Below are 21,676 nucleotides of genomic sequence, written 5' to 3'. Positions count from 1 at the left end.
AGGAAAGAAGCTCCACAAATTAACTTTTTACTTGAAATATTGTCTGATTAATTAGATTTGATGTTTGATATAGAGGAAGTATATTACCAATCACTTAAACATGTTAAATAACGTTCTCTTACCTAGCTTGATGACTGTGGTCATTTCTGCTGTTAGAATAAAAATAACTGGTTCCAAGGGTCAGGGGTCACGCTACATTATGCTTTAAGTGGCAAGACACATTTTGGTGGGGGAGGACCCCAGACCCCCCGCCAGTTTCTGTCCCCCCACCTCTTAAACCAAAGCTACGCCCCTGGTTACACAATCATTCATGCATAGTGACACACTATTAATAACCATGTTCTTCTCTCTTTGGGATGTGTGTGGTGTCACGGCAACAGAATGGTGACAGTAGAGAAGCCTTATATCTAAGCTGCACGAGAATGAATTTCACTCAACTTTATAGAATTTTCCCCGGTAGTTAACACTATCAATGTTTCCCTTTGCTGTGGTAATTGTGATTGAATCAATTCTTATTAGCTACTTTCAATGCAACACACACAGAAAAATAACTATACAAGACTTAGTATGCAAAACTAACTATGCAAGACATTTTGTTGTAGGCTGAACGCATCAAGAGTGGGATTATATTGCATTGACAGGCATAACTCAGGCCCATACTCGACACAGACCGGTGCCCCATAACCAATCAGCTGCTGTGTTGTATTTTGAGACCGGCTTGAATAAGCTATGTAGCCAATAGGCAGAGAGTAGCATAATTTGTCTGGTTCGCTTTAATAATGGTATGGGAATAATAATACATTTTATTTTGTAAAGTGGCTTCTTGCATCAAACAACACAACAACATTTTCAGTCACCACGTCTGAAGTACAAGTGGTGAAAAGATTAAGGTCAAGCCCTGCATGTTTTTTTTTCCAAAACTGTCATGGAATGTAGGGGCTCCCGAGTGGTGCAGCGGTCTAAGGCACTGCATCTCAGTGCTAGGCGTCACTACAGATCCTGCTTCTTCTTCTTCTTCTTTGGACTTCATATGGCGGTTGGCAACACACTTTAAGGTGCATTATTACCACCACCACCAGCTGGATGGGAGTGTGAACCACAGTTCTTCTTTCAATCACCCACGTGGGTATATGCTCGTAAAAACCAATGAGGAGATTGGAGAGGCGGGACTTTAGCGCCTGGCTATGCAGACACTCGTTAACCTCTCTGGGATATGTGGGACGGTAGCGTCCCACCTCGCCAACAGCTTGTGAAAGTGCAGGGCACCAAATTCAAAACAACAAAATCTCACTATTAAAATTCCTCAAGCATACAAGTGTTTTACACCATTTTAAAGATAGAATTCTCGTTAATCCAGCCAGTGTCTGATTTCAAAAGGCTTTACAGCGAAAGCACCACAAACGATTGTTAGGTCACCACCAAGTCACAGAAAAACACAGCCATTTTTACAGCCAAAGAGAGGAGTCACAAAAATCAGAAATAGAGAGAATTAAGCACTAACCTTTGATCTTCATCAGATGCCACTCATAGGACTTCATGTTACACAATACATGTATGTTTTGTTCGATAAAGTGCATATTCATATAAAAAAATCTAATTTTACATTGGCACATTACGTTCAGTTGTTCTAAAACATGCGGTGATTGTGCAGAGAGCCACATCAATTTACAGAAATACTCATCATATATGTTGATGAAAATACAAGTGTTACACATGGAATTGGAGATATACTTCTCCTTAATGCAACCGCTGTGTCAGATTTCAAAAAAATGTTACGGAAAAAGCAAACCATGCAATAGTCTGAGTACAGCGTTCAGACAACAAAGCAGCCAAAAAGATATCCGCCATATTGTGTAGTCAACATTAGTCAGAAATAGCATTATAAATATTCACTTAACTTTGATGGTCTTCATCAGAATGCACTCCCAGGAATAGCAGTTCCACAATAAATGTTTGATTTGTTCGATTAAGTTCATCATTTATGTCCAAATAGCTTATTTTGTTAGGGCGTTTGGTAAACAAATCCAAACGCTTGTTCAGGTCCAGCCGAACGTCGGACGAAAAGTTATATTACAGGTCGTAGAAACTTGTCAAACTACGTATAGAATCAATCTTTAGGATGTTTTTATCATAAATATTCAATCATGTTCCAACTGGAGAATTCCATTGTCTGTAGAAAAGCAATGGAACGAGAGCTAACTCTCTCGTGACCGCGCCTCACGGGCCTGTGGCACTCTGCCAGACACCTGGCTCAATCTCATTCTCTCCCCCTTCATAGTAGAGCCTGAAACAAAGTTCTAAAGACTGACATCTAGTGGAAGCCTTAGGAAGTGCAATATGACCCCATTTACACTTTATATTCAAAGAGTTGCAAAACTACAAACCTCAGATTTCCCACTTCCTGGTTGGATTTGTCTCAGGTTTTCACCTGCCAGTTCTGGTATACTCACAGACATCATTCAAACAGTTTTAGAAACTGCAGAGTGTTTTCTATCAAATACTACTCATACTATGCATATATTAGCATCTGGGACAGAGTAGCAGGCGGTCCAAGCTACTCAATACTGGCCCCCTGTCACCAAGAAGTTAACGCGTGTGAGCAGTTTGGATGAAATGATTGAATAACATGTACGTCGTGTACATTTATTTTCCAACGCTCGCTCACGTAAAGCGAGTGGTGTGGTCAGCAAGTCAGTGTTCACAGTAAACATGCGGCGGAAGTTGCACAGAATATTCAAAGTTCAAGTTTGCTCTCAGCAGGCCTGAAATTAGCTCAGTGCCAAATGTTTTTTTGAGAGAACATTGTTTATATCCCTTTCATACTTAGACTTTTTCCCGCCAACTTTAGCTGAAAGGTGTTGCCGGTATCAAAGCCAAAACTTGTATTTCCGCCTAACGATTAATAGTTTTGGTAAAGTTCTGCCTAGATGATCATTTCAGCACCATTCAATTGGGACAGCTTTGATGTCAGTTTTTTTTCCTCTTCGCTGAATCTCCATTAGGCTACAATTGGGCTGGGGAAAAGTTGAGGTGAGTGCTGCTCATGATCATCTTGTCTAGTTGGCTCATTTATTAGAAAAGTTTTCCTGCATGTTATGTAGTTTAACAAGTGGAGGGTAGGAGAGAGATCAACTCAAATCAAATTTATTTATATAGCCCTCCGTACATCAGCTGATATCTCAAAGTGCTGTACAGAAACCCAGCCTAAAACCCCAAACAGCAAGCAATGCAGTTGTAGAAGCACGGTGGCTAGGAAAAACTCCCTAGAAAGGCCAAAACCTAGGAAGAAACCTAGAGAGGAACCAGGCTATGTGGGGTGGCCAGTCCTCTTCTGGCTGTGCCGGGTGGACATTATAACAGAACATGGCCAAGATGTTCAAATGTTCATAAATGACCAGCATGGTCGAATAATAGCAAGGCAGAACAGTTGAAACTGGAGCAGCAGCATGGCCAGGTGGACTGGGGACAGCAAGGAGTCATCATGTCAGGTAGTCATGGGGCATGGTCCTAGGGCTCAGGTCCTCCGAGAGAGAGAAGGAGAGAATTAGAGAACGCACACTTAGATTCACACAGGACACCGAATAGGACAGGAGAAGTACTCCAGATATAACAAACTGACCCTAGCCCCCCGACACAAACTACTGCAGCATAAATACTGGAGGCTGATACAGGAGGGGTCAGGAGACACTGTGGCCCCATCCGAGGACACCCCCGGACAGGGCCAAACAGGAAGGATATAACCCCACCCACTTTGCCAAAGCACAGCCCCTACACCACTAGAGGGATATCTTCAACCACCAACTTACCATCCTGAGACAAGGCTGAGTATAGCCCACAAAGATCTCCGCCACGGCACAACGCAAGGGGGGTGACCACAACAGTGAATCAACCCACTCAGGTGACGCACCCCCTCCAGGGACGGCATGAGAGAGCACCAGTAAGCCAGTGACTCAGCCCCTGTAATAGGGTTAGAGGCAGAGAATCCCAGTGGAAAGAGGGGAACCGGCCAGGCAGACAGCAAGGGCGGTTCGTTGCTCCAGATCCTTTCCATTCACCTTCCCACTCCTGGACCAGACTACACTCAATTATATGACCCACTGAAGAGATGAGTCTTCGGTAAAGACTTAAAGGTTGAGACCGAGTTCACGTCTCTGACATGGGTAGGCACACAGTTCCATAAAAATGGAGCTCTATAGGAGAAAGCCCTGCCTCCAGCTGTTTGCTTAGAAATTCTAGGGACAATTCGGAGGCCTGCGTCTTGTGACCGTAGCGTACGTGTAGGTATGTACGGCAGGACCAAATCAGAGAGATAGGTAGAAGCAAGCCCATGTAATGCTTTGTAGGTTAGCAGTAAAACCTTGAAATCAGCCCTTGCTTTGACAGGAAGCCAGTGTAGAGGCTAGCACTGGAGTAATATGATCAAATTTTTTGGTTCTAGTCAGGATTCTAGCAGCCGTATTTAGCACTAACTGAAGTTTATTTAGTGCTTTATCTGGGTAGCCGGAAAGTAGAGCATTGCAGTAGTCTAACCAAGAAGTGACAAAAGCATGGATTCATTTTTCTGCATCATTTTTGGACTGAAAGTTTCTGATTTTTGCAATGTTACATAGATGGAAAAAAATTGATCAAGAAAACATGGGCTATGTTTCAAAATATCACTGTTTTACATGACAGCGGTGACAAGTTGTGTGGGAGAAATATTATTAGTATTTTATTCTACTATTGTAACGGGTATGCTGGGAGTCAGGAAGCAAGTACAGGGAGTGAATTTAATGAATAAACAAACATGGAACAAAACAAGAAACACGAGTAGCGTACAGACATGAAACATATAAACAGAAACAATAACGCCTCAGGAAAGAACCAAAGGGAATGACAGATATAGGGGAGGTAATCAGGAAGGTGATGGGAGTTCAGGTGAGTCTCATGAGGCGCAGGTGCACATAACGATGGTGACAGGTGTGCGTAATGATGAGACACCTGGCGACGTCGAGTGCCAGAGAGCGGGAGGGGGAGTAAACGTGACAATTATATTATATTCTTACTATAACACGTACTGTATGTGTGTTGACTGTGATCTAGTAGGTTTGCCTTGTCTGTTTAATGAACAAAATAAGGAACTGTTGATTTTATTAATTTGGACATAATTCAACTCAAAATATGTAATTCTGTTGTTTTGAAAATACATTTTATTCGACGTATGTTTCTGAGGTCCTGCCTGAACAAATTAATCATGGACTTCTTTTTGATGGTGTATATTCAATGGATTTATTCAAATAGACGCCCACCCACATCTACACACCACTATTACCACTCCTCACCGGGAGGTATAACATGCATATGCAGGCAAGAATGTGATAAAAAACTGGCCTGTTTGTTAGTGGGTAATATAGACATAGCCCCATTTGTTTTGTGGTGTGTAGTCTCTCATTTCAACATTTTACATTTTGGACTGAATTGAGCTGAAATTAACCCCCTCTAACCCTGCAGAGGTAGACTTTATGGGAAATGTTCATGTGCTTAATAAACTCAAAAACATTGATTGGTTCTGATCTTAGTGTCACAACTCAGTCTCTACATCTGTAACCTGTTGATACTGATGTACAAGTACAAGTAAAGAGTGAGTGACAGGGTGGTTTTGACTTGACCTGAAAACATAGAAATGTTTGGGCCAGAATCAGAAGAATGCTAATATTTGTCAGCAAGAGTTTAAGAAAAGCATGGGAAATAAACATACTACTATATACACGTGTACATCTGAGGGTTCAAATCAAATGGTCCAATTATATTTAAAAGAAAAAAGCTACAATATACTGTATTTGCAAAGAACCCCTTTAATCCATTTCAAACATTTTAGCCTCACCTCTACTACTTCTTCGTAGCTCTGAGTTAGTCATGATGGGGATTTCAATACCTTGGTAACCGAAGCCTGTGGAATCCCTACTAACTCTGGTTTTGATATTAGGGTCTTTAGTTCTGGGCTGTGAGCCATGAAAGACATTTATTGTTCACTCAGAGACAGGTAGATGACGGAGCTTCTAATCCTGCAACAAAAACAAAAGTGGCATTGTCTGAACTAGATTGCTTCCCCTGAAAAAGCCATCAATAGTGTGCTGCATCACAACACTCGATAGTACCTGATATCTTTCAGCAAAACAGACCGACGGCAATATACTATACCTGTAATCTTAGCCTATATGAGCTTTGAAAACTGATAGTTGGCCACTGTAACATACTGTATGTGAGGGAATTCTGTTGAATTTCTGCTGCACCTTATGCAATACAGTTAAAGAATGGGTCATAATGGGGTCTAATACTACAAGCTTGTAGTAGTTGATCTGCTGCAATTATAAGCATGTTAAAGGGTAAGTAGCATAAATATATGCAACATATTGTCACGTTGGTATGAATGAGTCGTGAGACAGGCACAGGAAATGCGTAATATATATATATATTTTTATACCCAAATTACAGCGTGCCGTGTAAAGGCATGGGGACAAAGATCAAACAAACACTATACAATGCACAGGGTTGCACCCACACCCAAACAAAAGAGCGAGGAGTACCTCGAATAAATAACACCGGCGCACAATGATAAACACACGGGACGAGACCCGTAATCATCTGCGCATTCCACAATGGCACAAAAGCCAAAACACAGCACAGGTACTCACACGAACCAACGGACATTGTACCAATAACCAACAGGACACTGGTAAACCAAGGGCACACTAATACAAACAATGACTAATCACTGGGAATAGGGGGCAGGTGTGCGTAATGAATGTTCCGGAGGGATCCGTGACACATGGATTTGCACAAGTATACGTATCAAAAGTCCCAATGCAAAGTTACACCTCAATTTACGTAAGACTGATCAGAAAAAGAAATTGCAGGGTGTGACGCAATATGAAGAACTCAGCAAGCCAGCCTATTCTCTATAATGTAAACTCCAACAGAAATAACTTCAAATTAAACCAAATTGTTTGCACTCATGACTACTAGTTTCAATTACATTTTCAGCCAACTTACAAGCAAATTATTGTTACAAATCAGCTTGCAATGTTCCTTGCCTGAGCTAACTGGCCTGCTAACGTAAGCCCTACTAGCCTGCTAATGTTAGCAATGTATGATTCAGCCACACAAAAAAAGCCAGCAGAGAGAGCGGAGGTTTACCGATTGATGGCCGTTGAGATTGCCTGCTACGACACACCGCCCCAGACCATGATGGACCCTCCACCTCCAAATCGATCCCACTACAGAGTAAAGGCCTCGGTGTAATGCTCATTCCTTCGATGATAAACACGAATCCGACCACCCCCCCCCTAGTGAGACAAACCAGCGACTCGTCAGTGAAGAGCACTTTTTGCCAGTCCTGTCTGGTCCAGCGACGGTGGGTTTGTGCCCGTAGGCGACGTTGTTGCCGGTGATGTCTGGTGAGGACCTGCCTTACAACAGGCCTACAAGCCCTCAGTCCAGCCTCTCTCAGCCTATTGCGGACAGTCTGAGCACTAATGGAGGGATTGTGCGTTCCTGGTGTAACTCGGGCAGTTGTTATTGCCATCCTGTACCTGTCCTGCAGGTGTGATGTTTGGATGTACCGATCCTGCGCAGGTGTTGTTACACGTGGTCTGCCACAGCGAGGACGATCAGCTGTCCGTCCTGTCTCCCTGTTGCTCTGTCTTAGGCGTATCACAATACGGACATTGCAATTTATTGCCCTGGCCACATCTGCAGTCCTCATGCCTCCTTGCAGCATGCTTAAGGCACGTTCAGGCAGATGAGCAGGGACCCTGGGCATCTTTCTTTTTGTGTTTTTCAGAGTCAGTAGAAAGGTCTCTTTAGTGTCCTACGTTTTCATAACTGTGACCTTAATTGCCTACCATCTGTAAGCTGTTAGTGTCTTAACGACCGTTCCACAGGTGCATGTTCATTAATTATGTATGGAAAACATTGTTTAAACCCTTTACAGTGAAGATCTGAGTTATTTGGATTTTTACGAATGATCTTTGAAAGACAGGGTCCTGAAAAAGGGTCGTTTCGGTAACCAGATCATGACTACAACTAAGTTACTAAGCTTTCTCCCCTTTTTAATGGTGACCATTCATTCAATAGTGCCATGAGTGTGGCAGGGTCAGTTTAGCAAAAGTGTTTAATTGCTTGGAATATCTGGCCCTTATGTGACATTAATAACTGAAAACAAAAATGGCCTCCCGAGCTAGCTGTTTCACTAGAGATTCTGGGTTTGAGTCCAGGCTCTGTCGCAGCCGGCCGCGACTGGGAGGCCTATGGGTTGGCGCACAATTGGCCCAGCGTCGTCAGGGTTAGGGGAGGGTTTGGCCGGCAGGGATGTTCTTGTCCTATCGTGCACTAGCGACTACTGAGGCGGGCCCGAGCGCAGTGCATGCTGACACAGTCGCCAGGTGCACAGTGTTTCCTCCGACACATTGGTGTAGCTGGCGTCCGGGTTAAGTGGGCATTCTGTCAAGAAGCAGTGCGGCTTGGTTGGGTTGTGTTTCGGAGGACGCACGGCTCTCTACCTTCGCCTCTCCCGAGTCCAGACAGGAGTTGCAACGATGGGACAAGACTGTAAGTACCAATTGGATACCACGAAATCGGGGAGGAAAAGGGGTAAAAAAAAATAAAAATAAAATGCAAAGATAAATGCATCTGTCAGCACAAATAATTAATTAAAAAAATATATACTATATTTTCTCTCAACTCCTCTTCTCTCTATCATCCTCTCTCACAGGCTCTGAACAGGGGTATTGCAGCGGTAAAAGAGGATGCGGTTGAGATGCTGGCAAGCTACGGTTTGGCCTACTCCCTAATGAAGTTCTTCACAGGGCCTATGAGTGACTTCAAGAACGTGGGCCTGGTGTTTGTCAACAGCAAACGCGACCGCTCCAAAGCCGTGCTGTGCATGGTCACCGCCGGGATGATAGCGCTCATCTTTCACGTTCTGATCGGTGAGCTGATTTATCACAAGTTATAATAAGGCAGGACAGTTGGTCTAAGTTCATGAGGTGTATAATTGTTTTTACTAAATCTATATATTTTATTAGTGAAATTACCAATGAGCTGCAGGGAATCTTTCATTTTTCCATGCTTATCTCTGCTTTCCTCTGTCTTTTACTGTATTTATTTGCACAAAGTATCACGAGTCTGGATAAAATATAACCAAATATTGCATTCTGCATCTATATTCATATTTAGCAAGCTATACAAATGTTCTTAACACTAGAACCACTGGGTCTCAAAAGATCCCCCTTCAAGCTAATGAGCAGTCATTCTGTCTACAACATTCTAACAACATTCTAACTGTAATTAATACATTTCATATATGCTATCACAAAAATAATAATTTGTTTGTGTTTATGAAGGTAAGATTAGAATACGATTATTATAATTTTTTAATAGCATTTTCTTTAGTTTGTTACTGTAGGACATTTGTAAAAACTAAAAACCACTTAAAACACCAACGTTCTAGTGTTCAATCAATGTTAAACTTGGAGTGCCTTTTTTACAACTATGAAACAGAAAGCTTTTTTGTTTTTATGTTTTGGAATACAGTAACAGCTTATTTTTATAACAACAACATTAAAAAAAATACCTCAACCACCAAGAGACACAGTCAGCAAGAACCACGGTGATGAAAATATCAGTAGCCTTAACGTCACCATAAGTACAAATTGTGCAAAGTGTGCTGATAGTCGGCCCGTAGCATTGTCACCGGCTTGTTCGATCCAACCATGCTGTCCCTTCCTTGCTCCTGTTTCACACAGCAAAATCAATGGTGTACAACTGATATATCTTAAAGTCTTAAAGATTTAACTTTGTTACAGTGTTCTCTATTCAATTCTTAAAATGTTCAAGATTGTGGTGTTAGCATAGCTCCATTGTAGAGTAATACGCCACACCTACAGCGTAAAACTTGATTTAGAGTCAACTGAACTCACTTTGTTTAGTACTAACACTGTTACACTCTCAGTTTTTCTGTAGTGTTACAGTAAATAATGTTTTGGATTTGTTTTAACACTGTATGGTGTAAAGCCTAATTTTCCCACAGTGCCTTTTCTTTTCCAGTGAATTGTAGAGTTACCACCCGTGACTATATTTGTTAGTGACAAAGACAATTTGATTTAATTCTTTCCTTTTAAAGGCACGTGGCTTTCACCAAGTGAGTGCCTCGGTGAAAGCTAACATTTAAATTAAACTATGATAATACATATACTATATGACTGCTCGTCGAACATCTCATTCCTAAGTCGTGGGCATTAATATGGGGGTGGTTCCCCCTTTGCTGCTATAACAGCCTGCACTCTTCTGGGAAGGCTTTCCACTAGATGTTGGAACATTGCTGCTATAACAGCCTCCACTCTTCTGGGAAGGCTTTCCACTAGATGTTGGAACATTGCTGTGGGGACATACTTCCATCCAGCCACAAGAGCATTAGTGAAGTCGGGCACTGATGTTGAGCGATTAGGCCGGGCTTGCAGTCGGCCTTCCTATTCATCCCAAAGGTGTTCGATGGGGTTGAGGTCAAGGCTTTGTGCAGGCCAGCCAAGTTCTTCCACACCGATCTCGACAAACCATTTCTGTATGGACCTTGCACCAAACTTTACAGTTGGCACTATGCATTGGGGCAGGTAGCGTTCTCCTGGCATCTGCCAAACCCAGATTCGTCCGTCAGACTGCCAGATGGTGAAGCGATATTCATCTCTCCAGAGAACGTGTTTCCACTGCTCCAGAGTCCAATGGTGGCAAACTTTACACCACTACAGCCAACGCTTGGCATTGCGCATGGTGGTCTTTGGCTTGTGTGCGTGCGGCTGCTCGGCCATGGAAACCCATTTCATGAGCTCCAGACGAACAGTTCTTGTGCTGTAGTTGGAACTCGGTAGTGAGTGTTGCAACCGAGGACAGACGATTTTTACGCACTTCAGCACTTGAAGGTCCCGTTCTGTGAGCTTGTGTGGCCTACCTTTTCGCGGCTGAGCCGTTGTTACTCCTAGACATTTCCACTTCGTACTTACAGTTGACCGGGGCAGCTCTAGCTGGGCAGAAATTTGACAAACTGACTTGTTGGAAAGGTGGCATCATATGACGGTGCCACATTGAAAGTCATTGAGCTCCTCAGTAAAGCCATGTTTGTCTATGGAGATTGCATGGCTGTGTGCTCGATTTTTATACACCTGTCAGCAACAGGTGTTGCTGAAATAACCAAATCCACTCATTTGAGTTTGGTATATATAGTGTATATCTTAAGGCCTTACTTTGATGGCCTAGTTTCACCCTAACACAGTGGTGTTAGGAAACTCCTGGTTTACAGGCCACATCAGGCCTGCAAGTCACATTATGCTGGCTTGGAAAGTGATGTGTAATTCCTATTGGAATCCAGCCAGAGTGAGGATATCCAACAGTTGGATCTTTATACACCTGCAACCTGCATTCAGAATGACTGTCAGGGTCAGGAAAGTTTATACGGAGGCTACCTGATTCATTTCCTCCCCACCATCGGAGTCGTGTTTATTCCGATTTTGTAAATTACGCACGCCCTCAGTGTACACCAAGTAGGCCAGAGTAGACTGATAGGAGAAGGTATATTTTTTTAAATGGCATGCCCTCCTTAAACTGGTTATAACTACAGTTTTTCGTTTGTGATATTAAGATTCTAACAACGACGTTGTGCTATATAGACTTATTTAAGAAAAGTCAAGGACTGAGGGTGGTATGACTTTTAAAAAATGGCAGAGTAATAAAATTAATACACTCATGAGCAGTCCAAATGACTGCTTTAGCAATTCTAGTGTTAAACTACTTTTCTTTCTGCATTACCAATGTTGACATAAGTTCACACTGAAAGAAACACTGTTGCAAATGCTCCAGACAGTACTCATCAAGCTTCTTTCTAGAGTCTCCATTATGTGAAAGAATGTTTCCCCAATGATAAGACTGAACACATTTTAATCGGAATGAGACCAGATGTGTCATCGGTTGTACTTTTCCTCCACAAAGACACACTCTGGTCATAAACACTCCACAAAGGAACAGTGTGCGCAGAGCATGATATGAATGTACACCATGTTTACATTGAGATTCTTTCCATGTGACAATATTATTTGTGTTTCTTCTCATGGAAAGGGGACATGTAACTAAATGCCATTTGCAATCACAAAATGAAAACATTAACAGAAAAAGGTGCCTCTAATTCTAATGTAATTTTAACATTGAGCTCAGCATTAAACACCAACGTTTAAAATACCATGCTGTAAGTCCTTCAAACTCAACTCTGGACCTCGACCTGTTTTTAATTTTCCCCCTCTAATCCGGGACTGATTTGGACCTGGGACACCAAATGGGTGTAATTAATTATCAGGTAGAACAGAAAACCAGTAGGCTCTGGACCTCGTAGGTTAAGACTTGAATACCCCTGCTGTAGGTGGTTCCACACGCATATTTTTTTTTAAAGTGGGTTGGAACTTCCTGATTTGGCCTAATTTTTTAGCTTGTTAAATTATGAAATGCAGCAGCCATGACTGAAGCCAAATGATAGTTGTCATGGAGATGGTGATTTGAGGTGGGTGTTTCTTGGGTGTCTTTGCCATTCAATCACAACAAACAAGGGTACTGAGTAGTGACAGCGAGATAGGCTATGGAGAGAAGTTGGGCTTGGCTATGGAGAGAAGTTGGGCTTAGCTATGGAGAGAAGTTGGGCTTAGCTATGGAGAGAAGTTGGGCTTAGCTATGGAGAGAAGTTGGGCTTAGCTATGGAGAGAAGTTGGGCTTAGCTATGGAGAGAAGTTGGGCTAGGCTATGGAGAGAAGTTGGGCTAGGCTATGGAGAGAAGTTGGGCTTAGCTATGGAGAGAAGTTGGGCTTAGCTATGGAGAGAAGTTGGGCTTAGCTATGGAGAGAAGTTGGGCTTAGCTATGGAGAGAAGTTGGGCTTAGCTATGGAGAGAAGTTGGGCTTAGCTATGGAGAGAAGTTGGGCTTAGCTATGGAGAGAAGTTGGGCTTAGCTATGGAGAGAAGTTGGGCTTAGCTATGGAGAGAAGTTGGGCTTAGCTATGGAGAGAAGTTGGGCTTAGCTATGGAGAGTTGGGCTTAGGAGAGAAGTTGGGCTTAGCTATGGAGAGAAGTTGGGCTTAGCTATGGAGAGAAGTTGGGCTTAGCTATGGAGAGAAGTTGGGCTTAGCTATGGAGAGAAGTTGGGCTTAGCTATGGAGAGAAGTTGGGCTTAGCTATGGAGAGAAGTTGGGCTTAGCTATGGAGAGAAGTTGGGCTTAGCTATGGAGAGAAGTTGGGCTTAGCTATGGAGAGAAGTTGGGCTTAGCTATGGAGAGAAGTTGGGCTTAGCTATGGAGAGAAGTTGGGCTTAGCTATGGAGAGAAGTTGGGCTTAGCTATGGAGAGAAGTTGGGCTTAGCTATGGAGAGAAGTTGGGCTTAGCTATGGAGAGAAGTTGGGCTTAGCTATGGAGAGAAGTTGGGCTTAGCTATGGAGAGAAGTTGGGCTTAGCTATGGAGAGAAGTTGGGCTTAGCTATGGAGAGAAGTTGGGCTTAGCTATGGAGAGAAGTTGGGCTTAGCTATGGAGAGAAGTTGGGCTTAGCTATGGAGAGAAGTTGGGCTTAGCTATGGAGAGAAGTTGGGCTTAGCTATGGAGAGAAGTTGGGCTTAGCTATGGAGAGAAGTTGGGCTTAGCTATGGAGAGAAGTTGGGCTTAGCTATGGAGAGAAGTTGGGCTTAGCTATGGAGAGAAGTTGGGCTTAGCTATGGAGAGAAGTTGGGCTTAGCTATGGAGAGAAGTTGAGCTTAGCTATGGAGAGAAGTTGGGCTTAGCTATGGAGAGAAGTTGGGCTTAGCTATGGAGAGAAGTTGGGCTTAGCTATGGAGAGAAGTTGGGCTTAGCTATGGAGAGAAGTTGGGCTTAGCTATGGAGAGAAGTTGGGCTTAGCTATGGAGAGAAGTTGGACTTAGCTATGGAGAGAAGTTGGGACTTAGCTATGGAGAGAAGTTGGGCTTAGCTATGGAGAGAAGTTGGGCTTAGCTATGGAGAGAAGTTGGGCTTAGCTATGGAGAGAAGTTGGGCTTAGCTATGGAGAGAAGTTGGGCTTAGCTATGGAGAGAAGTTGGGCTTAGCTATGGAGAGAAGTTGGGCTTAGCTATGGAGAGAAGTTGGGCTTAGCTATGGAGAGAAGTTGGGCTTAGCTATGGAGAGAAGTTGGGCTTAGCTATGGAGAGAAGTTGGGCTTAGCTATGGAGAGAAGTTGGGCTTAGCTATGGAGAGAAGTTGGGCTTAGCTATGGAGAGAAGTTGGGCTTAGCTATGGAGAGAAGTTGGGCTTAGCTATGGAGAGAAGTTGGGCTTAGCTATGGAGAGAAGTTGGGCTTAGCTATGGAGAGAAGTTGGGCTTAGCTATGGAGAGAAGTTGGGCTTAGCTATGGAGAGAAGTTGGGCTTAGCTATGGAGAGAAGTTGGGCTTAGCTATGGAGAGAAGTTGGGCTTAGCTATGGAGAGAAGTTGGGCTTAGCTATGGAGAGAAGTTGGGCTTAGCTATGGAGAGAAGTTGGGCTTAGCTATGGAGAGAAGTTGGGCTTAGCTATGGAGAGAAGTTGGGCTTAGCTATGGAGAGAAGTTGAGAAGTTGGGCTTAGCTATGGAGAGAAGTTGGGCTTAGCTATGGAGAGAAGTTGGGCTTAGCTATGGAGAGAAGTTGGGCTTAGCTATGGAGAGAAGTTGGGCTTAGCTATGGAGAGAAGTTGGGCTTAGCTATGGAGAGAAGTTGGGCTTAGCTATGGAGAGAAGTTGGGCTTAGCTATGGAGAGAAGTTGGGCTTAGCTATGGAGAGAAGTTGGGCTTAGCTATGGAGAGAAGTTGGGCTTAGCTATGGAGAGAAGTTGGGCTTAGCTATGGAGAGAAGTTGGGCTTAGCTATGGAGAGAAGTTGGGCTTAGCTATGGAGAGAAGTTGGGCTTAGCTATGGAGAGAAGTTGGGCTTAGCTATGGAGAGAAGTTGGGCTTAGCTATGGAGAGAAGTTGGGCTTAGCTATGGAGAGAAGTTGGGCTTAGCTATGGAGAGAAGTTGGGCTTAGCTATGGAGAGAAGTTGGGCTTAGCTATGGAGAGAAGTTGGGCTTAGCTATGGAGAGAAGTTGGGCTTAGCTATGGAGAGAAGTTGGGCTTAGTTATGGAGAGAAGTTGGGCTTAGCTATGGAGAGAAGTTGGGCTTAGCTATGGAGAGAAGTTGGGCTTAGCTATGGAGAGAAGTTGGGCTTAGCTATGGAGAGAAGTTGGGCTTAGCTATGGAGAGAAGTTGGGCTTAGCTATGGAGAGAAGTTGGGCTTAGCTATGGAGAGAAGTTGGGCTTAGCTATGGAGAGAAGTTGGGCTTAGCTATGGAGAGAAGTTGGGCTTAGCTATGGAGAGAAGTTGGGCTTAGCTATGGAGAGAAGTTGGGCTTAGCTATGGAGAGAAGTTGGGCTTAGCTATGGAGAGAAGTTGGGCTTAGCTATGGAGAGAAGTTGGGCTTAGCTATGGAGAGAAGTTGGGCTTAGCTATGGAGAGAAGTTGGGCTTAGCTATGGAGAGAAGTTGGGCTTAGCTATGGAGAGAAGTTGGGCTTAGCTATGGAGAGAAGTTGGGCTTAGCTATGGAGAGAAGTTGGGCTTAGCTATGGAGAGAAGTTGGGCTTAGCTATGGAGAGAAGTTAGGCTTAGCTATGGAGAGAAGTTAGGCTTAGCTATGGAGAGAAGTTAGGCTTAGCTATGGAGAGAAGTTGTGAAGTGGAGGGCTTCTCCCCTAGAGCCCTGCACAGGCATTCATTTTAAAGGGACATTTCAGAATTGGTTGTTGATGTCATTGGAAACATATTTTTTACTACAAAATATTTTCACATTGTGACCGACCCCCTCGTTTCAGTCTTATGTCGAAATATTTGAAATAATGTTTTTTACATTGGATAAAAGTATAGACTCAGAGCTACAAAATGGTATATCATACACTGCAGTCGAGGAACAATGGGAAAGTAATTCTGCTTAGAAAGTTGATAAACTTGTAACCCCATATCAGAGAAAATGTCCATTGAATATTTTGGTACACCTACTGGAGAGCTCTTCTTTGTCTACACCTATTCAGCATCATTCACACCCTCTTAAGCCTTAGCCCCACCCATCTCTAAGGATTTTCATGTGAGGCTGAGTAGGATAGTGTATGTAGTAAGAGTAAACGTGGTTTAAGTAGTAGCCTACAATAGTCCTTGGCTTTTACTTTCCAAGATGGCGCAGCAGCAAGACGTGTTTGTTTTCAACCCATGTAAAAATTTAGTATGTTTTGTATACATTTTTTTTTCTCCATATTTTTTCCAACCTTATAATTGGAACTTCCATCAGAAGCTAGCCAGCTAATTAGCTACTAGCTATTAGTTATTGTTAGCCACTGCTAGCAGTCTTTACCTTTAGCTCGGACACCAGCCGCTTTAGCCCGGAAAATACCTGCCAGTCTGCACAGTGCGATATCAGCCCTGAGCATATCGGACTGCTTTTTTTCCACTCCATCATCGGATTCCTGCCGCAAGCTCTGGACCATTACACCGGATCTTCGAAGCTAGCTAGCTGCTACCGAGTGGCTACTGTGGCTAACGCCCTTGTCCAAAAGCTTGCACCAGTTAGCCTCGAGCTAGGCCCATCTCCCGACTAGCAAACTAAGTACACAAACTACAACAGCTCTCTTTCCAATTGGCCTGGACAATTTGTCGACACAGAGCCCCGCCGATCCATCATGATTGGTCTGCTGACACAATTCGGCCGATGTGCTCTCAACCGGCCTCTGCGTCGTGGATGTTGTTGATGATCCATCTGCTATCCCCGGCCCGCTAGCTTCCTGAACGCCGTGTCTCCCGCTCGCCTAGCGTAGTAATCGACTGCTGAACGGTTCCCTGTTTCATCTATTGCTGCTCCTTGGACCCTATGATCACTCGGTTACACAGCTGATGCCTGCTGGACTGTTCATTAACATGGAACTTAATTTTGTTTATCAGGCCCTGTGTGTAGCTAACTGACCCTCTCTGCCCATTCATCGCCATTTACCCATTGTTATTCTCCTAGCTGTTTACGCGTTGTTGTATTAGCTCTCCCAATCAACACCTGTGATTGCTTTATGCCTTTCTCTAATGCCAATATGCCTTGTATACTGTTGTTTAGGGCAGCTTTCATTGTTTTATTTTACTGTGGAGCCCCTAGTCCTGCTCAACATGCCTCAGATGGCCCCCTTATCCCCACCCCCCACACATGCGGAGACCACACCCAGCTTAACCTCTTGGTCCTACCTGGCACGCAGGCGTCCCATCTAGACATCTGGAAATGCAAATGCGCTACGCTAAATGCTAATAGTACTAGTTAAAACTCAAACGTTCATTAAAATACACATGCAGGGTATTGAATTAAAGCTACACTCGTTGTGAATCCAGGCAACAAGTCAGATTTTTAAAATGCTTTTCGGCGAAAGCATGAGAAGCTATTATCTGATAGCATGTAACACCCCAAAGACCCGCAGGGGACGTAAACAAAATAATTAGCATAGTCGTCGCTACACAAACCGCACAAATAAAATATAAAACATTCATTACCTTTGACCATTACACTGACTGAGATGGCCGCCTCGCTTCGCGTTCCTAGGAAACTATGCAGTTTTTTGTTTTTTACGTGTTATTTCTTACATTAGTACCCCAGGTCATCTTAGGTTTCATTACATACAGTCGAGAAGAACTACTGAATATAAGATCAGCGTCAACTCACCATCAGTACGACCAAGAATATGTTTTCCGCGATGCGGATCCTGTGTTCTGCCTTACAAACAGGACAACGGAATGGATCGCTTGCAGCGACCCAAGGAAACGGCTACGAAAAAGAGGGAAACGCGGCGGTGTTCTGGTCAGACTCCGAAAAAGGGCACATCGCGCACCACTTCCCAGTATTCTTCTTGCCAATGTCCAGTCTCTCGACAACAAGGTTGATGAAATCCGAGCAAGGGTGGCATTCCAGAGGGACATCAGAGACTGTAACGTTCTTTGCTTTACGGAAACATGGCTTACTGGGAAGACGCTATCCAGGGCGGTACAGCCAACGGGTTTCTCCACGCATCGCGCGGACAGAAACAAACATCTCTCTGGTAAGAAGAGTGGCGGGGCGTATGCCTCATGACTAACGGGACATGGTGTGATGAAGGAAACATACAGGAACTCAAATCCTTCTGTTCACCTGATTTAGAATTCCTCACAATCAAATGTAGACCGCATTATCTTCCAAGAGAATTCTCTTCGATTATAATCACAGCCGTATATATCCCCCCAAGCAGACACATCGATGGCTCTGAACGAACTTTATTTAACTCTTTGCAAACTGGAAACCATTTATCCGGAGGCTGCATTCATTGTAGCTGGGGATTTTAACAAAGCCAATCTGAAAACAAGACTCCTAAATTTTATCAGCATATCGATTGCGCAACCAGGGGTGGTAAAACCTTGGATCATTGTTACTCTAACTTCCGCGACGCATATAAGGCCCTGCCCCGCCCCCTTTCGGAAAAGCTGACCACGACTCCATTTTGCTGATCCCTGCCTACAGGCAGAAATTAAAACAAGAGGCTCCCACGCTGAGGTCTGTCCAACGCTGGTCAGACCAAGCTGACTCTACACTCCAAGACTGCTTCCATCACGTGGACTGGGACATGTTTCGTATTGCGTCAGATGGGAATATTGACGAATACGCTGATTCGGTGTGCGAGTTCATTAGAACGTGCGTCGAAGATGTCGTTCCCATAGCAACGATAAAAACATTCCCTAACCAGAAACCGTGGATTGATGGCAGCATTCGCGTGAAACTGAAAGCGCGAACCACTGCTTTTAATCAGGGCAAGGTGTCTGGCAACATGACTGAATACAAACAGTGCAGCTATTCCCTCCGCAAGGCTATTAAACAAGCTAAGCGTCAGTACAGAGACAAAGTGGAATCTCAATTCAACGGCTCAGACACAAGAGGCATGTGGCAGGGTCTACAGTCAATCACGGACTACAAGATGAAATCCAGCCCAGTCACGGACCAGGATGTCTTGCTCCCAGGCAGACTAAATAACTTTTTGCCCGCTTTGAGGACAATACAGTGCCACTGACACGGCCTGCAACGGAAACATGCGGTCTCTCCTTCACTGCAGCCGAGGTGAGTAAGACATTTAAACGTGTTAACCCTCGCAAGGCTGCAGGCCCAGACGGCATCCCCAGCCGCGCCCTCAGAGCATGCGCAGACCAGCTGGCCGGTGTGTTTACGGACATATTCAATCAATCCCTATACCAGTCTGCTGTTCCCACATGCTTCAAGAGGGCCACCATTGTTCCTGTTCCCAAGAAAGCTAAGGTAACTGAGCTAAACGACTACCGCCCGTAGCACTCACTTCCGTCATCATGAAGTGCTTTGAGAGACTAGTCAAGGACCATATCACCTCCACCCTACCTGACACCCTAGACCCACTCCAATTTGCTTACCGCCCAAATAGGTCCACAGACGATGCAATCTCAACCACACTGCACACTGCCCTAACCCACCTGGACAAGAGGAATACCTATGTGAGAATGCTGTTCATCGACTACAGCTCGGCATTCAACACCATAGTACCCTCCAAGCTCGTCATCAAGCTCGAGACCCTGGGTCTCGACCCCGCCCTGTGCAACTGGGTACTGGACTTCCTGACGGGCCGCCCCCAGGTGGTGAGGGTAGGCAACAACATCTCCTCCCCGCTGATCCTCAACACGGGGGGCCCCACAAGGGTGCGTTCTGAGCCCTCTCCTGTACTCCCTGTTCACCCACGACTGCGTGGCCACGCACGCCTCCAACTCAATCATCAAGTTTGCGGACGACACAACAGTGGTAGGCTTGATTACCAACAACGACGAGACGGCCTACAGGGAGGAGGTGAGGGCCCTCGGAGTGTGGTGTCAGGAAAATAACCTCACACTCAACGTCAACAAAACTAAGGAGATGATTGTGGACTTCAGGAAACAGCAGAGGGAACACCCCCTATCCACATCGATGGAACAGTAGTGGAGAGGGTAGCTAGTTTTAAGTTCCTCGGCATACACATCACAGACAAACTGAATTGGTCCACTCACACTGACAGCGTCGTGAAGAAGCGCAGCAGCGCCTATTCAACCTCAGGAGGCTGAAGAAATTCGGCTTGTCACCAAAAGCACTCACAAACTTCTACAGATGCACAATCGAGAGCATCCTGGCGGGCTGTATCACCGCCTGGTACGGCAACTGCTCCGCCCTCAACCGTAAGGCTCTCCAGAGGGTAGTGAGGACTGCACAACGCATCACCGGGGGCAAACTACCTGCCCTCCAGGACACCTACACCACCCGTTGTTACAGGAAGGCCATAAAGATCATCAAGGACATCAACCACCCGAACCACTGCCTGTTCACCCCGCTATCATCCAGAAGGCGAGGTCAGTACAGGTGCATCAAAGCTGGGACCGAGAGACTGAAAAACAGCTTCTATCTCAAGGCCATCAGACTGTTAAACAGCCACCACTAACAGTGTGAGTGGCTGCTGCCAACACACTGTCATTGACACTGACCCAACTCCAGCCATTTTAATAATGGGAATTATGTAAATATATCACTAGCCACTTTAAACAATGCTACCTTATATAATGTTACTTACCCTACATTATTCATCTCATATGCATATGTATATACTGTACTCTACATCATCGACTGCATCCTTATGTAACACATGTATCACTAGCCACTTTAACTATGCCACTTTGTTTACTTTGTCTACACACTCATCTCATATGTATATACTGTACTCGATACCATCTACTGTATGCTGCTCTGTACCATCACTCATTCATATATCCTTATGTACATATTCCTTATCCCCTTACACTGTGTATAAGACAGTAGTTTTGGAATTGTTAGTTAGATTACTTGTTGGTTATCACTGCATTGTCGGAACTAGAAGCACAAGCATTTCGCTACACTCGCATTTAACATCTGCTAACCATGTGTATGTGACAAATAAAATTAGATTTGATTTGATTTGATTTTTACATTTAAGTCATTTAGCAGACGCTCTTATCCAGAGCGACTTTCTTTGTTGGCACTCCTAGATGTCCCATAATCACTATTGGGTCTTTTTTTCCCGATTAAATCGGTCCATATATAGCCTAGATATCGATCTTATAACGTAACGTCATTTTTTTTAATTAAAAAAGTCGACGATAAACTTTCACAAAACACTTCGAAATACTTTTGTAATGCAACTTTAGGTATTATTAAACGTTAATAAGCGATCAAATTGATCACGAGGCGAAGTATATTCTTTAGCTGTCCGTCTGGAAAAAATGTCCGGGTAATTCTCAACCAAAATATCCGGTCGGAGACCGGAGGAAATGCGTTGCCTTGCGTCTGTTTGACCAAGAAACAAAGCCTAGGCAAATGACAAGACTCTAGACAACGTGTGGAAGCTGTAGGTATTGCAACCTCAGCCCCATTAAATGTGGTTCACCTTTATCAATGGGTTCAAGTCGCGCATGGATATATATTTCCATTTTCAGTGATCAGATTTTCCTGCGCTTTTCGATGAAACGCACGTTCCGTTATAGTCACAGCCATGATTTAACCAG

General features: G+C 44.2%; 1 protein-coding gene and 1 long non-coding RNA gene across 3 annotated transcripts in view; one reads left to right on the top strand and one right to left on the bottom strand.

Moving 5' to 3' along the window:
* Positions 1 to 21,676, bottom strand: part of LOC127911077 (uncharacterized) — a 133,985-nt gene that overhangs the window by 47,089 nt on the left and 65,220 nt on the right. The window lies entirely within an intron of this gene.
* The window catches only part of ankhb (ANKH inorganic pyrophosphate transport regulator b), a 97,589-nt gene that overhangs the window by 23,878 nt on the left and 52,035 nt on the right, over positions 1 to 21,676 (top strand). Inside the window, exons 1-2 of one of the 2 annotated variants that reach the window (XM_052477343.1) lie at positions 8,338 to 8,589; positions 8,753 to 8,969. In XM_052477343.1, the coding sequence (XP_052333303.1) occupies positions 8,798 to 8,969 (172 nt within the window). In that variant the 5' untranslated portion in view covers positions 8,338 to 8,589; positions 8,753 to 8,797. Of the gene's footprint in view, positions 1 to 8,337; positions 8,590 to 8,752; positions 8,970 to 21,676 lie in introns of those variants that run through there. The other variant, XM_035800591.2, reaches the window with a different exon arrangement.

The sequence above is a fragment of the Oncorhynchus keta genome, chromosome 23, assembly GCF_023373465.1.
Source record: "Oncorhynchus keta strain PuntledgeMale-10-30-2019 chromosome 23, Oket_V2, whole genome shotgun sequence".
Lineage (NCBI taxonomy): Eukaryota > Metazoa > Chordata > Actinopteri > Salmoniformes > Salmonidae > Oncorhynchus > Oncorhynchus keta.
The sequence above is the reverse complement of the archived record's forward strand: the minus strand, read 5'-3'. Positions and strand labels throughout refer to the sequence as shown.